At 44.7% G+C, this 18,008-nt stretch overlaps 2 protein-coding genes across 2 annotated transcripts; one reads left to right on the top strand and one right to left on the bottom strand.

Moving 5' to 3' along the window:
* Positions 1-2,382: 2,382 nt before the first annotated feature.
* bhlha15 (basic helix-loop-helix family, member a15) lies at positions 2,383-5,110 on the top strand. The gene is made up of 2 exons (XM_076093370.1): positions 2,383-2,567; positions 3,289-5,110. The coding sequence occupies exon 2, from the start codon at positions 3,355-3,357 to the stop codon at positions 3,916-3,918; it is 564 nt and encodes a 187-aa protein (XP_075949485.1). The 5' UTR covers positions 2,383-2,567; positions 3,289-3,354; the 3' UTR covers positions 3,919-5,110.
* On the bottom strand, positions 4,652-16,189 carry tecpr1a (tectonin beta-propeller repeat containing 1a). Its single transcript, XM_076093369.1, has 24 exons — positions 16,055-16,189; positions 14,857-15,089; positions 14,110-14,292; positions 13,883-14,005; positions 13,661-13,780; positions 13,319-13,493; positions 13,127-13,227; positions 12,895-12,996; positions 12,588-12,736; positions 11,313-11,920; positions 10,849-10,994; positions 10,579-10,734; positions 10,148-10,297; positions 9,761-9,918; positions 9,412-9,642; positions 9,087-9,183; positions 8,677-8,756; positions 8,496-8,552; positions 7,868-8,042; positions 7,426-7,561; positions 7,160-7,252; positions 6,958-7,064; positions 6,623-6,742; positions 4,652-6,378 (listed from the first exon to the last, which is right to left on the bottom strand). Exons 2-24 carry the CDS (start codon positions 15,079-15,081, stop codon positions 6,238-6,240), a joined length of 3,633 nt encoding a protein of 1,210 aa, XP_075949484.1. The 5' UTR covers positions 15,082-15,089; positions 16,055-16,189; the 3' UTR covers positions 4,652-6,237.
* Between the last annotated feature and the right edge of the window lie 1,819 nt (positions 16,190-18,008).

Below are 18,008 nucleotides of genomic sequence, written 5' to 3'. Positions count from 1 at the left end.
CCTCTAACTCATCTCCCCACCTCCCTCCTCTTTTATGATGAGTCACGGATTTTTAATGGCTTTTTTTTTTCTCTCTCCGCTCCAAATGGATTAAAAGCACCTGCCGTTCGTGACATCACAGCCACGCAGGACTGTGTGTCAGTGCATTCAGCTTTCACAGTTGTCGGTAAGAAAGGATCACAGGCTGTGGTGTGTTACACAACGGTGCTGGTACCATTCCAGCTGCAAACATCTTTGGAAGCTGCTTTTCCTGCCAGGTTGTGTCCTTGGACCTGAGCTGTGAAATGGAAACACAATGTTATCAATTCCAGTAAATAAACATAAAAAAAACTGTTATCTGTGTCTGGAATCACATTTCATCATTCAATTGTTGTTTTCAACAAGTTCCAGGTTGAACCTATATGAGGAGTATATGTTGTTTAGACAGTTTGTTTTGCTTAAACAGAGCATACTTGTGGAGGCCCTGTTTGCTTGCCTCATTACTGAAGTGTATTCAGCTCTGAATTTATCAGCAGCTGTGACTGAATAAACAGTGAAAGCCTGAGGGCCAATGGAGCCAGAAACTGAACAAACTAAAAGGAATAGATAGTGTTTCCACAGAGCCAGCATCAGCGAGGTTTGGTTGATTAGATACAGTGTACCTGAGGAGGAAATAGTGAACCTGGCAGGACCAGTCTTAGTTTTCCCACACACACACACACAAGCTGTTCAAGGACGCCAAAAGCTAAACATGTCTGGCTCTAAGAGCTGGGAGCCTCACACCTGTACATTATTGTTGTTGTTCCATGTTTGTGATATTCTCATATCAGTGTTAGGGTTGTATTGACAATAGCTGAAAAACTAACATGCCACATTTTCCCCTAATTAATTCATAAAACATTTGACTTACTGTTGCTATACATTATATTTTCTTAGAAATCATAAAGGTGATGTACACATACGTAGAAAGAAGACCAACATTAGCACCATTAGCATTAAAACCATATTATTATTAAACCTATTTAAATGCATTTCTGAAACGTTTAAGAACTTTTAGTTAATTTATGATAACAAATGGTCAACTATTGACTTTAGCAACTTTTCTTGAAATGTGTTTATACCATTTCATTTTAAGTTCCCTTAGTTGAAAAAAATATTTCAGAAACGGATGAATGGTCAGTCAATATATCTCACTGCCATGACACCAGCCTGACTCACTCCGCTATCTATCAGAGCAGGAAAGGGCAAATAATCCAAACTGCCAGCAGTTGTGCTTGGGCCCCCAGGTCAAACAGACATGGTGGAGTTACCTCAGAGCACACATGCAAATGGGTGAGGGTTGTGTGGGTGACTATCTTAAAACGATAATGTTACTTGTGTTCTTTTCTTGTTTTTTGGTTGTTTTTTTTGCTGGGTTTACAGTAGTTGTATCTGTATTATGCTAGGACAGCCACAGTCCAGTCCCAAACGTTTAAAACTGTTTGTCTGGTAAAAGGCAAACAATGTGAGAAAGTGTCAATGAGACCTGGCCCTGCTTCTGTACATTAAGGTGTAGCCTGGAGGACTGTATTCAAATGAAGCAGCGGAAGGCGATAAGCCACAATGGAAATTATGTTAACTGCTTCGAATTAAAGGAGTCGACGAGAAAACTAAATGTAGTGCTTCTGACTCTGTCGACTATATCTCATTAAACCCCCTTACAATATGTGCCAAATAACGGCAATAATGTAAACACTGGATCATTGCATCTTTTAAAGTCCATGCTGATTATCTGCACAAAAGTAAGTAGCCAATAACAAGTACTGTACTTTTGAGGCACTTGTGCTTTTATTTCCATTTTATGCTGCTTCATACTTCTACTCCACTTCATTTCAGAGGGAAATATTATAATCTGTACACTACTACGTTTATTTAATAACTGTTTCTTTGGATTTTACACAAAATCATTTGATAAGATTATAAAATATGATGCATTGACACAGACTAAACTACCCAATATTAAAATAAGCTATACCTCGACCTAATACAACGTTAAAGTGCTGCTTAATGCATTAATAGTAATGAGCATAAATCTTGTAATACAGGACTTTTACATGTATAATGTATTCTTATAGCAAGTATTTTTGTCGTTCACTTATTCTTAGTAAATTATGTGAAAACCTTTTCCACCACCGAGTGGTGTATTTGATTAACTTCCTTTCTCTTCAATTGAGTGCAGCCCATTTTTGGACACCGCAGTTAAAATGAAGAGTATTTATTGTGGTTTAGTGCCATCGTGCATGAGGCAGCCCGGGACATTTGGGCAGCACACAGAGCCGGAGGGAGTGGGCTCGCGCTCTGATTGGCTGAACAGCGCGACGTGGACATCAGTCAGTTACAGGTAGCTCGCATGTGACAGTTATCTGCGCGCGCGCGTGTGTGTGAGTGTGTGTGTGTGTGTGTCTGTGTCTGTGTGTTTGTGTGTGTGTGTGTCTGCTGCTCTCTCCGCTCTTTTTACTTCGTATGATGGTGCGTTGAATGACCGGCTGCATGGTGACGATTTTTCTGTAAACACTTTGAGGAGGAGGAAAGTTAGTTCAACTCCCAAGGTAAGGCTTTAACATGTTTTACTTAAGCTGTTTTATCCACTTTAATGGCTGCTGCTGTCATTTACTACAGTGAAGGAAACGGACTTTTGCCTGTTTAATCTCATATCAGTTACAACACTAATGTATGGGTCATATTGGTTTAGGAAAATGAAGAGAGGGATGTTGATGGAGAAATACCCTAGTTTTCCTCCTCTTTTTATTATGTGCACTAATCTGTGTAAAACAGCTTGATCTGAAACATTTGACCAGTTTCAGCACATTACCGTATTTGATAATATGGTTTAGAAATGTCCACTGCTTGTGGATTTACTGTGGAAAACACTCAACTAAAGCTATACAGCAAACGCGACTGACTTCGAGAAGTTCATTCATCAACACCATCTTTTTAAGGTAAACATCTAGTGGGTAGAATGAAGATCGTTGGAGGTGAATTAGCTGAGTGCTGGCTGGCCTCTGTGTTTTTGTGAGTGTAACCTTGAAACGGGCATTATCGCAGGGCCGTGAGGATAAGAGAGGCGTAGATTAACAGACCAACATCATGGAGTTTTCTCACTGCAAGAGGCTGATTAGATACAACCGTTTGACTTGGAGAGAGGCTTATTCAGGAATTGGGGATTACCTGCCGACTGGGAGAAGACTGTATGAAAATACTTCTTGTTAAAATGCATAAATATATTTCAGAAACACAACGTTTTTCCCACATTCCCATCTTTTCTTCCAGCTTCCAGCTTTCTAAATCTGCGAGAACTACACTGTCACAGAGAGAAAGGTGAAGGAGGCCCACAGGATGAAGTCCAAAGGTAAGGCTGTGAAACCGTCCAGGAGGACCTGGTCTGACCCTGAGCCAGAACTAGAACCGGACACAGAACCAGAACCGGGTTCCAGCGAGCAGGACGGCTCGGAGGCCTCGGTCCGGATCGGTGGCTCCTGGAGGGGGTCGCTGAGGGGCGGGGACGGCAAGCGGAAAAGAGGTGGAGGCCGGCGGCGCAGGCAGCACGGCTCCAGCACCAAGGAGCGCAGCGCCCGGAGACTAGAGAGCAACGAGAGGGAGCGCGAGCGCATGCACAAACTCAACAACGCTTTCCAAGCGTTGCGCGAGGCCATCCCCCACGTCAACACCGACAAGAAGCTGTCCAAGATCGAGACACTGACCCTGGCGAAGAATTACATCAAAGCCTTAACCACCGTCGTCGTGGACATGTCAGGGGACTGCCTGCCAGCCGGCGGGGGCCCGTCAGAGGCCAGCGCCGCCAAGCTGCTCCAGTGCTACCAGCAGCACCTGGAGGAGGAGGGGGGGGACGATCTCACCCAGTACCTCACCCACATGCACAGCTTCAGCCAGCGCAGCTAACAGTGGCTGCAAGGTGGTTCGGGAGACCAGTGGGGCCGTCTCCAAGGCAGAGAGAGGTGTGGGGAGAGCTTTAGGGCCAAATCTCAAACCATATCCATGTCCTTCAGATGCACTGCTCTGGGGTCTGCTCAGATGCGGTTCTCTGCAGGAAGTGGGTGCTGTTCCAGATCATGGACCTCCGACATTCAACCCATGCTTGACCATAGCCAGAGGTGGGCTGTCTGGACTACAACTTCATGCAAAGCATGAAATAATTTGAGCACAATTCACCTCGCAGACAAAAAGACTGCAGACCGGATGGTGAAGAGCAGATGGATTGTGGTTATGAAGACGTATCTGTTATTGTACTCAGGGCTAATCTTTCGCCATTCTGTCTCTTTAGTTCTCATCTTCTACGGTTTGAGCCAGGGCAGGAACTTGTTCTCTTTTTGTGTTATCTTGTGATCTTCTGTGTGTTTTCTGTTGAGAAACCTGCTGAGCGTATATAGCCTCTAGTCACAACTGTCACATCGAGGAGGAAGAGAAAAGCAAGCGACAGGCCTGAATACTGAAATGACCAAGAGTATAGAAAGTGTGTTTGCTCGTTTGCTCACCACGACAATCTACCAATTTCAGAGCATGTGTCTTCTTACAGGTTGCGCACCCATAGCTGGAGGGCAAAGATGATATCTAAAGTGTGTGTTATTCGAAATTTTTCGTGTCTCCACGTGGTGAAAAAGACCAGGAGAAGCTATTTGGGGAGTTATCATCAATAAACACATTTATTTATTGACAAGGACTGTTACTTTGACCATGCACAACACTTGAGAAAAGTACTCCACAATGTCAATAGCACTGATGTGTTGCACGCTACAGTAACATAGGATGATGTTAGTTATACATGATAAAAGACACCGATCTCTGGACACTTTCAACATTTCCAAAGGCTGGATCATATTTAGAGACAGCGCATTATGAAATGGGGGAATTTAGCCGACCATTAACATAAATGGATGCCTGAACGGCTGCATTTCATCATTGCAGCAACGAATATACTTATTGTATAATATTAATATCTTACAGACTTATAACAAAAATATAGTGGGTGCTTTTTTTCTAATTGCTCAGTCATTCTCCTACCATCAGGAAATAGACAGCATGCAAATATTCTCCTGAGAAAGAGGAAGGTTCAACCACAAGACTTGTACAAGTAATCCTCACGATTCCCTTATTTACATTGTTAACCATTGCACGGACTCCAAGACAACATACAAATTATAACATTTCTTTAGAAAATAACATTAAAATCCTTATAAAACATTAGTTCCCTGTTTGTATAAGGCAAGCAGCAACAACCACAGGTAAATAAAGCCAGTGCAGGTCTTGTTACAGCTGCTACATGCTGGCTCCAAAAAACACTCAGAGTCCTTCGAAGTGGGAAAACTTTAAAATGTCCTGAAAAAATACAAAGTAACCTTTTTTTTTCGCAAGATGTTTAGGGTCTCAGTTGCACCAATAAAACAGACATCAGCTTGCAGAAAACATATGTTTTGGGTTGCTTGCCTTGATTTCAGGCAGAACACATAATTGGATTCTCTGGCTCCAAACTGTCTGGATTGTTGCGAGCAGCACTACGCCCACACTTCAGGCTTCACAAGTCCTTTCAGAAAGCTGTAAGATTAGAAACCAATTGGGGGGGGGGGGGGGGGGGGATACACAGATGCTGCAGTCTGTGGTATAAAATCATACATGTGTGTCAGATTAGCAGCCTGTGACGTCTGGATCAAACATTGTCCTGCTTGCTCTATCCTGTTATCCATTCTTCAGAATAATCAGGCTTCACTCTAGCCCTGGAGCCGACAGTTTAGCAGCTAAGCAACTGTAAGTTAAGTACACCATTTATTTAAAAAAAAAAAAACATCACGCTTCCATGTTAATTTCGACCTTACATGAGGTACTCTATACACAGAAACCAACAGCCTGATGAATAAATAAGGAAATGCATTAAGACCATCAAGTTCAATGTCAGTGACGAAAAACGAATGAGACAGAAATGCCCGTACAGTTTAGTAAAAAGTGACATTTGGGTCGATCGACTATAAATTGAAAAGAGAAAAGGAGACGGATTCAGCTCAGCACTTAAGATTCTTCTGAAAGTCCAAAAGTCACAACTTTCTGTTGCACTGATTGCAGTGAAGACTGTCCTCTAGAGTTTGGAGTTGGATTATCATTGATGCTGCTCCAGTGTTAAAAGTAGAAGCACTAGAACGACAGACTACAAACTGCATATTACTACAAAGGTAATATGGTTTAGGGAGGCTATGTACAGTACGAGTGTGTCTAACATCCCACAGCGTTGCCGTTGACCTCCGTGTTCCTGACAGGGAGGGGGCTCTGAGGAGCTGGGGCTGTCAGAGAGGGAAGATGGATGCGGGGCGGCTCCATGGAGTTTCCTCTCACTGTGATGTGGTCCCATCCACCCTAAAAAAGAAATCTTGTGTTTGTTGCAAGTAAACATATTTACTGTCTGGTTCTGAGCACAAAAGAAAGGATTGAACGTCCTCCTGCAGCCCAATCCGCTGCCTCAACATCTGCTGACAGCCTGCGATCTACTACAAATCACTGTACACTAACATTACTGCCTACATCAGGCACAATACAATATGTAAGACTCTTTAATACCCTGACAACACAGTCACACAGTAGAGTTTCTTTGGTGCCTTACCCCAATGCCGTAGTCCCACGACTGTCCTTGAGGCTCCACAGGTTGGACCCCGAGTCGATGGCACACTGTTCCACAGCTCAGACTCTGGCTGCCCTGCACCTTGTCTGCTATGATCCACACCTACCCCACAGCAAGAAAACAACAACAATCTAAATCATTAAAGGGTTGTTTATAATCTCAAAGCAGCACCTCTTATGGTGGATTCATGTGTTGACACATACATTTTGAAATATATCAATTCCGAGACATATATTCTGAATCATTCATCAAATAATTTCATGATGGCTGTCACGTCCAACTCTATGGCTTACTGTGACAACAGTCCTGGTACTGACCTGGTCCAGAGGCCCTGCAGAGACCTTGCGTACATTATTAGAGATGTGTTCCCAGCTGGAGCCCTGAGGGTAGCTTGGGGTCAAACCCTGGCGGTACCACAGGTTACCTGCACAGGAAATCCAAGAAACACAAATATCAGGTATCCACTTCTTAATAATCAATGTTTGCATAAGCTCTAAACACCAATGCAATCGTTTGTACCATTTTCATCTACAGTGTAGACTGATGTCCTCCCAACAGACACCTGCTTCAACTTCTGTTTGGCCGGGGAGGGGATGTGGTACCAAGAGTCTCCTGCAGGGGGAGACACAACACTTAATACTGTAGCAGTGAAAATCCTCTTTGTTTGCAGAGTCAGAAGCTGACACATTTAAGCGTCCTTAACTCTGCTCGTTTATAAGTAAATCTTAATGTTTTAGATTCAAACCGGACAGGTGCATGAATGACACACAGGTTCTCCTGCTGACCTGCTGGGCTCTGTGGAGACACAGATCCCCTGTAAAAGGCAGAACCGTCCTTGGCAATGGCCCAAACCTGGCTGGCAGCCCCGATGGAGATGGACTTGAAAGGCTGGTCAGTTCCCACGTGGAGCCACGAGGATCCCTGAGTGAGCAACAAGAGGATGTTAGAACAATTACCTCCCAAGTACTTTAAAATGTGTTTTGCTGCAGCTGCACTGGAGGTATCTTTGCCTCAAGAATCAGACATAAAAGATGTCCCACTGCACTCTTGTATCAGAGTCATGCACGATAAGCCTCCATTAGTATTAAAGGATATGATAAGAAAAGCAGGGAAGGACAACGTGGTACTGACCTGAGATCAGGGAAATGGCTGAGAATGTTTGTGGGTGACTCACTAAATGGTGTTCGACCTGTTCATGTCTGTGTTTGTGCCGTAAAGGTGACTCACAGCCGGTGTCAGTGTGGTGACTGCCAGTCTGCAGAGCACGTCTCCCTTGTTGCTGATCGCCCACAGGGGAACCACGTCCACGCTGCTCTGCGCTGCACAAGGCAGGATGGTCACATCGATCAGGGATATCGGCGGGATTTCTTGCCAGGGTCCTGTGGTGGTCAGCTTACTCTTCCTGTGCGGGAGGGGGAAAAAAACACAAAGCTCACAGGTGCCCCTAAACACAATATCTGTGTATGACGTGTGGCAAAAAAGAGCCATTGATTACTTCATCCAGGCAGAAGTTATTTTGAATCATAGTACACTCTTATTTGGAAAGTTGAAACCATGAGTTGCTGGTGTTATTTAGTTCTATATTGTGCTGCATTATGTTTCAACCTAAAATGACAATGAGGCTTGTAAAGATGCTCCTTTTATTGTGTCCAGCACCTCTATATATTTCACATTAGTCACACATTCAATACTATCTAAAGATACATGTGATTAGCATGTTAATACATTTGTTGTGTATTGTTTACAGGTTGATCAGCAAATATACATTTGCAGACAAAAACTGCAAACGTCGAGTGCACTACCCACTGTCAGACCATACACATACTGTATATGACAGAGTTGCTTTTTATAGTACCTGGCCCATCGCCTGCGACGCACAAAGTCTTTCAGTGTTTTATGGCCATGATATGACCTGCATGGAGAGATGGGGAAGAGGAAGGAGCGGATTGTAGAATTAAACGTTAATTAAAATCAAAACGATTAGGGCAGCATAGTTTGAAAACAACAACAACTGAGGAATGGCAAATGAAACCTACGCTGGAAAATCAGCTGCATACTGCCAGCCTTCTCTGTCTGTTCCCCCAGAAACACTGTAGTCAATGGCCCACTCAGACACCTGTAAACAGCAAATATGGGAAGTGAAACACTGTGAAGACATCAGTAGTTCTGGCTACACACAATCTGTGAACCACAGGGAATTTGGTGCAGCGATTCTCAATGTTTTTTCAGCACAAAGGATCTCTCACAAGAATACACCGGGTAGGTAGTTATGTGGAGGAACACGAGTATAAATGTGTTAGATTTCAATTCTTTACACAGGAATGCGTAACAGTACAGAAGCTAAAGACTTTAAATTAATAAATACTTTTCACAGACCCCACTTTGAGAATCCCTGTCCTACTGTGTGTGTGTGTGTGTGTGTGTGTGTGTGTGTAGCTGTACTTACCCATGTCCACTGAGGGGAGGGGGGTTTCATATTTGTTTTTGTGCACTCATGTAGTCCTGATGCATCACTCCACATGTAGCGGTCTGTAGGGAGCCCTCTAAAAACAAACACTTTAAATGAGTCATGTGTCACTTTGTATTTCAAATCAAACTTTACAAAACAACACGCACTTTAGCTGTCTGCAATTTCATCACAGTTCCTAAATGTGACCATTTTTTAGTCTCCCTGGTGTAAATGTAGACGCAGTCAGCTGTCTTAGCCTGGCAATTGCCAACAGTTCCCTCTTGAAGTTGAATCTCAGCGTCGCCCAGAGCAAACACTCTACCTGTTGGTGTAGCCGGAGACAGGGTTCCACCTCTGGTTCTCGTAGATGTAGACACTCTTGACATCCACCTGTGTGTAAATGTTATCTGTGCTGCTGGCCAGTCCCTGGGAGAAGCCTCCTCCATAGCCCCCGGTGTGGACCCAGGCAGTGTGGTCGTAGCCAATCCCCCACACGATGCCAACACTGTTGCACTCCACCACCCGTAGGTGACCTCCAACCTGCCGCCAGAACCTGCACAAAAGGAATAAATGCTTCATGAAGGCTGAGTGATTAAGATAAAAAAAAAAAAAAACAAGACGGCAAATATTAAAAAAGAAAAACTCTGTACGTGAGTGACTCTTATTCTTACATCTGGTCGCAGGGGGTGGGGTAAGCCATGGCCTCCAGACTAGGAGAGGGCTCACTGACAAAGATGTCTCCTTTACAGGTTATGGACCAGACGGCCTGCTTAGAGGGAGAACCCTGGATCCCTCTGGAGTTGCAGCAAGAGACACTCAACAACACCAGCTTCAAATCGGGAACGAGGTGAAGGCAGACAGAACGGGTCGGAAAGGGAGAGAGAGAGAGAGAGAGAGAGAGAGAGAGAGAGAGAGAGAGATTAGAAGAGACAGAAAGAAGCCAATACAAATGAAATGGTGGGCATGTGTGCATATCATGTGGGCATCTAGATCACCTAGCAGATTGGTGTGCACCATTCTGGTTTTCTGGGATCAAATATGCTGTGCAGTATTCATACCCAGTCATGCATCTCCAGCTCTGTGGCTGCTGCCAGTCGGATTGGCCACCTCTGTTTGGTCCGCTCAGGGGTGTAGACGGCAAAAGAGTGTTTGGAGTCATTTAGCACAGGAACCAGGATGGTGACCTCGTTGATGAAGGCATGCAGGTACTGGAGAGAGTGACAGCAGAGGGAAGAAGAGACAACACAAGTAGATAGAAAGTAAATAGAGAGAAAAAGAAGAAGAGAAAAAGCAGTAGTTTTTCGAAAAAGGAACAGCAGTACTGACTTATTTAAATGACTCATTCCATCGTGGAAGGTCTCAGTTGTGTTAACAGATACAGTCAATGTGACAATCGGACATGGAAACCATCAAAACAACTAATTCCCTCGAGAAGGCTTACGAAACTGCCCCAGTGGTATTGATCAAATCTATGCAACATCGACCCCACCTTCTTCTCCTCATAGAAGTTGTAATAGATGAAGAGGATGCCGTCCTTGTTGCCCTCTGGTCCTGAGAACTGCTCCAGGGCAAAATGAACATCTATCCACTTGTGTGGCTTCCAGTCTCTCCACCACTGCATGGTTCCCTTCTTCACCCACACAGACTGCACCCACACAAAGCCAGAGACAGAAATAAAAGCAGATGTTAGAAAGTAGAGTAAATATCCTGAAGATCCTGCTGTTGGGCAGGTCTCGTCTTCTCAACATATGGAAAGTACCTGTTCTATGGCTTGTTCATAATGTCGGAAATTATCCATCTCTCTTTTGGTCCTGTCACTGAGTTGCTCAAAGATTTGTTTCCGCCAGGCTGCCGTCTGGGCTGGAGTGACAGAAAGACTCATGGACTGGACTGACTGGACCAAAGCTGGGAAAGACAGAAAGGAAAAAAAAAAAATCAAAAACTGAAAACAGAAAGGGAAACTAAATGGGCTCATGTTTTTACCTTAAATGCACCACGGGTGTCCTGCAGACATGGAATAAAATGTAGTCATGCTAGCCTTGGAGCTCAGATGTTACATGAATAGCCTCTCTTTACATGAGCTGTAGTTTGTGTGTAATTAGATCTCTTTTTTACCTCCAGAACAGCCTCAATTCTTCAAAGCACTGATTCAATATTAAGCTGAAAAAATGTAGAGTCTAACAGCTTAATCATTTACCAGCTAGGCTATCTCATGTAACTCACATGAAGCGTTCATAGAGCAGTTAAACCAGCTGAGTTGGGAGTGACTGTCCACAGAGCAGCCGCCTCCACTGACCCACGCCCACAGAGGGTGCTCATCTGCCCCGTACTGGTCCTCTATGGCCAGAGTGTATGTGGCTACCGACGACAAGCTGCATGTGTCAGCCGAGTCCGCCACCGCTCCAGTCTGGGCCTGCTGGCCCTGCGCCTCCTCCAGATCAACGTTACTCCACTGGGGGTCAGGAGGCCCTCCGGACTGGCTGGAGGAAAGAGCTACACTAGCACAGGGGGCTTCCACCTCTTCTTCTCCGGGGATGGGTTCCTCCTCCAGAACAGCTGGAGCAGAAGGACCGCCCTCTCTTGAGGTCTTTCCTGGTTCTCGGTCAGAGACGAGTTCAGAGATGAAGCTGTCGCTGGTGACTTTGGGGATGCGGGGTTTGGGGGTGTCTATAGGTTGGTCAGAGAGGTCTGTTGGGGCATCAACAAAGGACTCTGGGGAGATGGAGGCGACGAGGCGGCTGGCTCCATCTATAGATCCTTTCTCTGTGTCCGATTCCACATCGCTCACTACTGACTGAGCACGCACCTCACCACAGAAGTAACATCCAGCGCTGTGACATGGAGGGAGAGAAAGAGGAACCGCATGAATTTAATATAGCATACATATTGACACGATGGCCTGCACTGGAAACATATGTCTGTAACATAGACTGTATATAAGTGGATTATACTGGTTTATGGACTACGGTTTTGAACAACTTCCAGACCGGACAACGCTGTGGTAGCGACCTGTCAATCACAAGGTAGCCGCATCCTTAAGCATACCCTAAATCCTAATCTCGAAATGGGACCATAATGTACTAAATGAACATCATGATGTGTTGAAGAAGACTTGAAACTAGCGATTGAGACCATAAACTCATGTTTACAGTGTTTACTGAGGGAATAAATCAAGTGAGAAGTAGAGGCACTTTCACATTGGATTCACGTTTCAGACCCAGAGGTTGCTGCCTGGTCTGTCAGCTACTATAACTGCTTCCAGTGATTACAGACCCCTGATTATATAAATGTGAGTACATTTTTTAAAACATCAATCCAGCAATAATAACAGCAAATAATTATATTAATTTAATGATAAATGTTTGATTTGTTATTAAAATTACTCTTTGAAAATAGTGAACTTTGTGTGGCTCCACTTATGTCAGCAGCCCACTCCCTAAAGCGTCTAAAATCTGTTTATATCCATGTGTGTGTGTGTGTTCACTGAGGCCTCTCCACCTCTGCAGGCTGCTTGCGCTGGCACTGGAGTGGGATCGGTCTCCGTCTCGGGGGACGGTGATGGCCTTCCAGGTTTTCCCACTCAGTTCGCGAGAAGTCACACCTTGTCGGAAGTACACCGCCCGATCCTCACAGCTGATAGCGAACACCTACACACGACAACAATCGGTTAGAAATGTCCACATCCCATAACCTCGCACTAAGAGCCATGCGGTAATGCTAAAGCAACCAACAGAAAGGAAGGTACTTGATTTGCAACTTCCTTACAGTTTTACGCAAGTTGTGATGTCAAGTGGCTCATAGTCACCTGATCGTTGAGTCCTACGTTGATCATGATCATTTCTCCCACCATGTTGATCCAGCCGGAGCCACTCGGGTTGTGGGAGTTCACACCGCGTCTGAACCACACCTGGCAAAGCAGGAGAGTGGGGAGAAAGTGCTCTTTAGCATTACACACATCTGTTAGAGTGAAAACAGTTGTACTTAATTAGGATAACCGTTTTATTAAAAGGTATATGGTCATTACAGAATGTCCTTACTTTGTTGTCCTTGGTCAAAGCCCAAACAACGTTGACTCCCACGGCTACATGTGTGGCTCCCACATCAGGATTGGGAGAGTCCACCTCCGCCCAGGAGGTACCTGACATGCAAAATAATAATACGCTCAATACAGACAATAAACGCAATCACACACAAGCCATCATCGCCCTCCCACCAGTGAGCCTGTGTACCTTTGGGGCAGTCTCTGCTGATGCCCTCCCTGACAATGAGCTGCCCCTCCCACAGCACCGCCCAGATCAGATCCCCCGGGCCACAACTGATCTGGACCACCTCCCCGGGGAGAGGCATCTCCTCCCACAAAGAGCCCTCGGGGTTGTGGTGGTAGATTCCCTCTCTGAACCACACCTGGGGAGAGAAGGAGGGTTAGATAATCAAGATCGGGACAGTAAGTGAGGACGAGAAATGTATCTGCATCAAGCAATGCAAATGCAGCTGACGTGACGGGACACCTAAGGCTGAGGTGGTTGTTGCATGTGTGTGTGTGTGTGTGTGTGTGTGTGTGTGAGCTGTACCTTGCCCTGCAGGGACACAGCCCACAGTGACAGCCGGCCCCTGGGCTCGTCACTGATCTCCCAACCTCCACAGCTGATGTCGCTGAAAGGATCTGGAAGAGTCGTCTGCTGCGAGGGGATCTGTGAGCACACACACAGGAAGAGAGACGCAGGTGAACAAACAGAAAGCTTTACACACACACACACGCACACACACACACACACACACAAGGTATAACCCACCTTAGCCCAGGTGTCCATGGCTTTGTATGTCCTGTAGCGGAGCCATCGCCTGCGTCTGACGCAGGAGTTCCACTTCTTGTCTTTGGTGTAAGTGGCGGGAAAGTCAATGGCGTAGGTCCATCCCTGCAGATACAAACACAATCATTAAAACAAGGCAGGAATTAAAAAGACAGAAACTGATGCTGAAAGTAGGGAGATGCCAGCAAAAATAATAACTGGACACTCACCCCTTTCTCTGTGGGCTCTCCTTCCAGGTTTTTATCCGCGTGCCAGCCGCCCTCCCACTCCCAGCTAATGGAGGGCAGCCGGAAGTTGTCCAGAGGCTGGTACTGCAGACCCGTGACATCACTCCACTGCCAGCGATCGCTTGGCAACAAACGATCCGAGAAACCATCAACAGGATTCCATCGCTGACAGGAAGACAGACGGAGACGGCACGTTAGAGAACACACAGGGCGATAAACAAGCAACGTAAAAGTAACTCTTTTGACCTCGGTTGCACCTCACAATCGAACCCAAGTGCCCTTTCTCCCAATTTCACTGCGTTTGTGAAATACCAAAGAGAACTTGTGGTGAGATGTTCCCTGGAGAGGAAGTCACAAAAACAGCCACTGTACAGTATCGACCTAATGTACACAGCCGCGTGACAACAACCTGATGGTCCCTTTAAGTTCAGCAAACAGTATACTTTCACTGTATGTGGTATTTTGCTTAAAAACTGGTTCACCGTACTCATAATGTGCTCGTGAACGCACACAGCTGACGGGGTGTGTGCTGGAGTTAGCGACAGAGGAAGTGGGGCGCAGCTGTATGAGGATGTTTCACTTGCTTTTTCAGTCACTCAATCACACATAACACATGTTCGAGGGGGAACTCCACATTTTAGATTATACTCAGAATAATTGAGGAAATAAAAGAAGGCATAGTGAGAGCAAAGAAATAGCTTGGCTTCCATTCTGCCAGAAGAGGCTTACTTGATTCTCGTAGGTCTCCTCCTGGTAGCGGACCGGCAGGTCAGAAGCGTGCAGGTTCAGGTAGATGTTGTTGTCACAGGCGATGCCCCAGCAGCACTGCTGAGCTGCCGTCACGCGCTTAAACTCCATCTGGACATTGCGGCACTGCTCCCACACCTGCCCCGCCGTGGACAGGCTGTAGACCCGCCCGTACACGTCCACCGCCCACAGCAGAGAGACGGGCATGGTTTATCCTGTATTTAGACAGGAAGGTCCCATTCAGATAAAAGGTCTCTTCTTCCAGGGAGATCTCATGCTATAAGACAGTACAGCTCCCCGGGACATTAATGCACTCACTTCTACTTTATCATAGCAGGATGAGCACAGCTGTTATAAATAACATTGCTATCGATGGCTGTGCTCTATTCAAGTGTCCCAGAGAGACTGTACCTGGACCCTGATCATCGACACCTGTGCACCTGTTTTCCTACTGAGACGTTAATACACACAGCACCATATATATGAATCAATGCTAAAACCCCCACTAAGGGTCATGTGTTGAGGTGGCACTGATCCATGCTCTCTGTGTTTGTTTTTCTTTTGTTTGTTTACACAACTTCTGCCCCTCTTCTCAGGCCACGACCCAAATCCATTTATTCTACATCCTGGTCAGTGTCCTCACAACATTTACGCCTGCATGGCAAACGTGAAACGACAACAGTAAACTATGCAAGGACCGCTGAATGCCTGCTATAACAGCTGGTCTCCGTGTCACAACATTGCGTAACCGGCAGGGATGCTGCTGCTAAAAGGCGTCTCCTCTGTCACCTATATTCTGAATACTGTATATGCAGCTCATAATGACGCTAATAATGATTATCAAAGAATACATGGGCACTGACAGTGAGGACACAGCGACGCTGCAAGCAAAAATAAACAGCAATATGTGTATTTATTGGTGGCGTGTTACTGTGTAATAACGTATGCAGCTGCATAGCAACGTACGTGTCAACAACTCAAGCTACACATTAGCCGCACGACACCGCCGGTGTGAATGACAGAGGTGTGAAATGTAGCTACGCTGTGAATGCTCCAAACAAACGCTCACTGTACAATAAAACCAGCTTGGAGCTTGGACGCCAACACTCGCTCTCGGTGCAGGCTTACGGGCTGTAAGCCTCTGGAAATAGAAAATGAACGAGAGTTCAAACACACCAACCTTGAGCTTCCTCTCATGAACCGTGAACCGGCGCAGGAGTCACCGCTGCTCATTCAGCGGGGCGATAATGAATAAAAAGCTGTCTAAATCATAATTGTGTCGCTCTGATAGTCACATCATATGTCTACTCCGACGTGAAACAGGAAGTGCCGCTGTTTCTTCGCTCCTATTGGCTGTTTTCCCGGCAGCAGTTGTTTGTAGCTTCAGCCTCCAGCAGGGGGCGCTGCTGGCCGCATAACCTGATTATATGCTCATAACAGCGGCGATAAGTAAGAGATAGATAGATAGATAGATAGATAGATAGATAGATAGATAGATAGATGGATACTTTATTAATCCCGCAAGGGGAAATTTGTTCGCTACAGCAGCATTATGATACAGGTACTACTGCATTGAAGTACAATTTCTGGATACCAGTACTTTCATTGAGTATTTTCAATTTCCAGTACTAAATACCCCACTAGATTTGTCTGACAACACAATCAGCTTATAAAATATGATTCATTGATTAAAAGCCCTGCACTCACACACAGGTGTTTTCATTTGTGTGGCTGATTAGGCCTGCCAAGGTTGGAGCTGTGCAAAGCTTTGCTGTGATTTACGTGAGGTCACTATAATGACAAAGTTGGTACTTACCCTGCATCAAAATTAAGAGGTTTTTATACTGTTTATTAGATGTTTGTATGGAAATTAGTTTGATAATATTCAACTAAGCTTCTAAAATCACAGAGTAAAAACAGGTAATCTCTTTCATCCCAGTCTTCCACTAAAATATACCCGAATGTGAGGCAGTAACACGAACACTAATTATGCAAACTTTTACTTTACCTTGTTTTATTGAGAAAAAAAAGACTACATCAGTCTCCCCCCTACATGTGAGTAGGTACTCTGCAGAAAGCATGAGGCAATAACTACGATGGCTTCACTTACACACACGGGAGGGTCTATGAGGATCAATCAACTGTTTCATCTGTCACTTCCTCATCACACATTTACATTCTGTAAAGCAAAGACATGGCAACAAAAAAGTGTTTTACAAAACAGTTAATACTTTCAAACAATGACCCACTTCATTCATACAATGCAAATGTCTACCCGGGACATTTTTATTTTGTATAAACTGTGCATTGTACACAGAATATAAATTGAACAACAGTGAAACCATGAGCAGTGAAAACAAATTCCCTTCATCAAAAGGTCATTGCCCGTTTAAATAGACCAGCAGTCAGATTAAAGTGATCTTGGGATCGTATTCAAAAGGGAGCCTTCACAGAATGGACTTCTGCACACATATTTTTTATTTAAATATCTCATACTCAAGTGTATATAAATAGCCTTCTCATTTTAAACAGTGACATACTGTTTTGCCTTCACTCAAATTACGTTTTTCCCAACACTGTCACTCTCTCTTCATTCTCACAACCTTTGTATATCATAACGCCTCTTAAGAAAACAAAAGACAAAAATAATTATAACAAAAACAGAAATGACAATATATTTTTGGCAAGTCAGGTAGACGGCCTAGATGCATGGTCTTCCTTGTCAGCATCAAGTCAATCTGGATCTCTTCATTTTATATGAAAACACTGCACTGACTGCAGCACAAACAAGCCTTATGACACTGTCTAAGCATCTTTTTTGCATCTTAAAGGAACAGTTCACCCAAAATGAGGGTTCAGGTATCTCCTTGTTAGCATGTCACTAGAAACTAGAAAAGCCCCGATGGCTTTATTTTAGTCCCATTCAAAGTATTTACATTCAGTAATTACCTATCTACACACTATAGTAGTGGTGGACTCCGCCATTCCTGTGCAGGATCTTGATCGCGTACATATTCTAAATTTTCGTTTTGGGATGAATTCTTACTTTAACAAAAATCTTGGAATTCCTGCTTCTCCATGTGTTGATTATGCAATATTTCCCCGTTGCGGCTAATATAAAACACACACTGGCA

This window comes from Anarhichas minor, unplaced genomic scaffold, assembly GCF_050575085.1.
Source record: "Anarhichas minor isolate MPS153535 unplaced genomic scaffold, ASM5057508v1 ptg000017l, whole genome shotgun sequence".
In the NCBI taxonomy this organism is placed as follows: domain Eukaryota; kingdom Metazoa; phylum Chordata; class Actinopteri; order Perciformes; family Anarhichadidae; genus Anarhichas; species Anarhichas minor.
The sequence above is the reverse complement of the archived record's forward strand: the minus strand, read 5'-3'. Positions and strand labels throughout refer to the sequence as shown.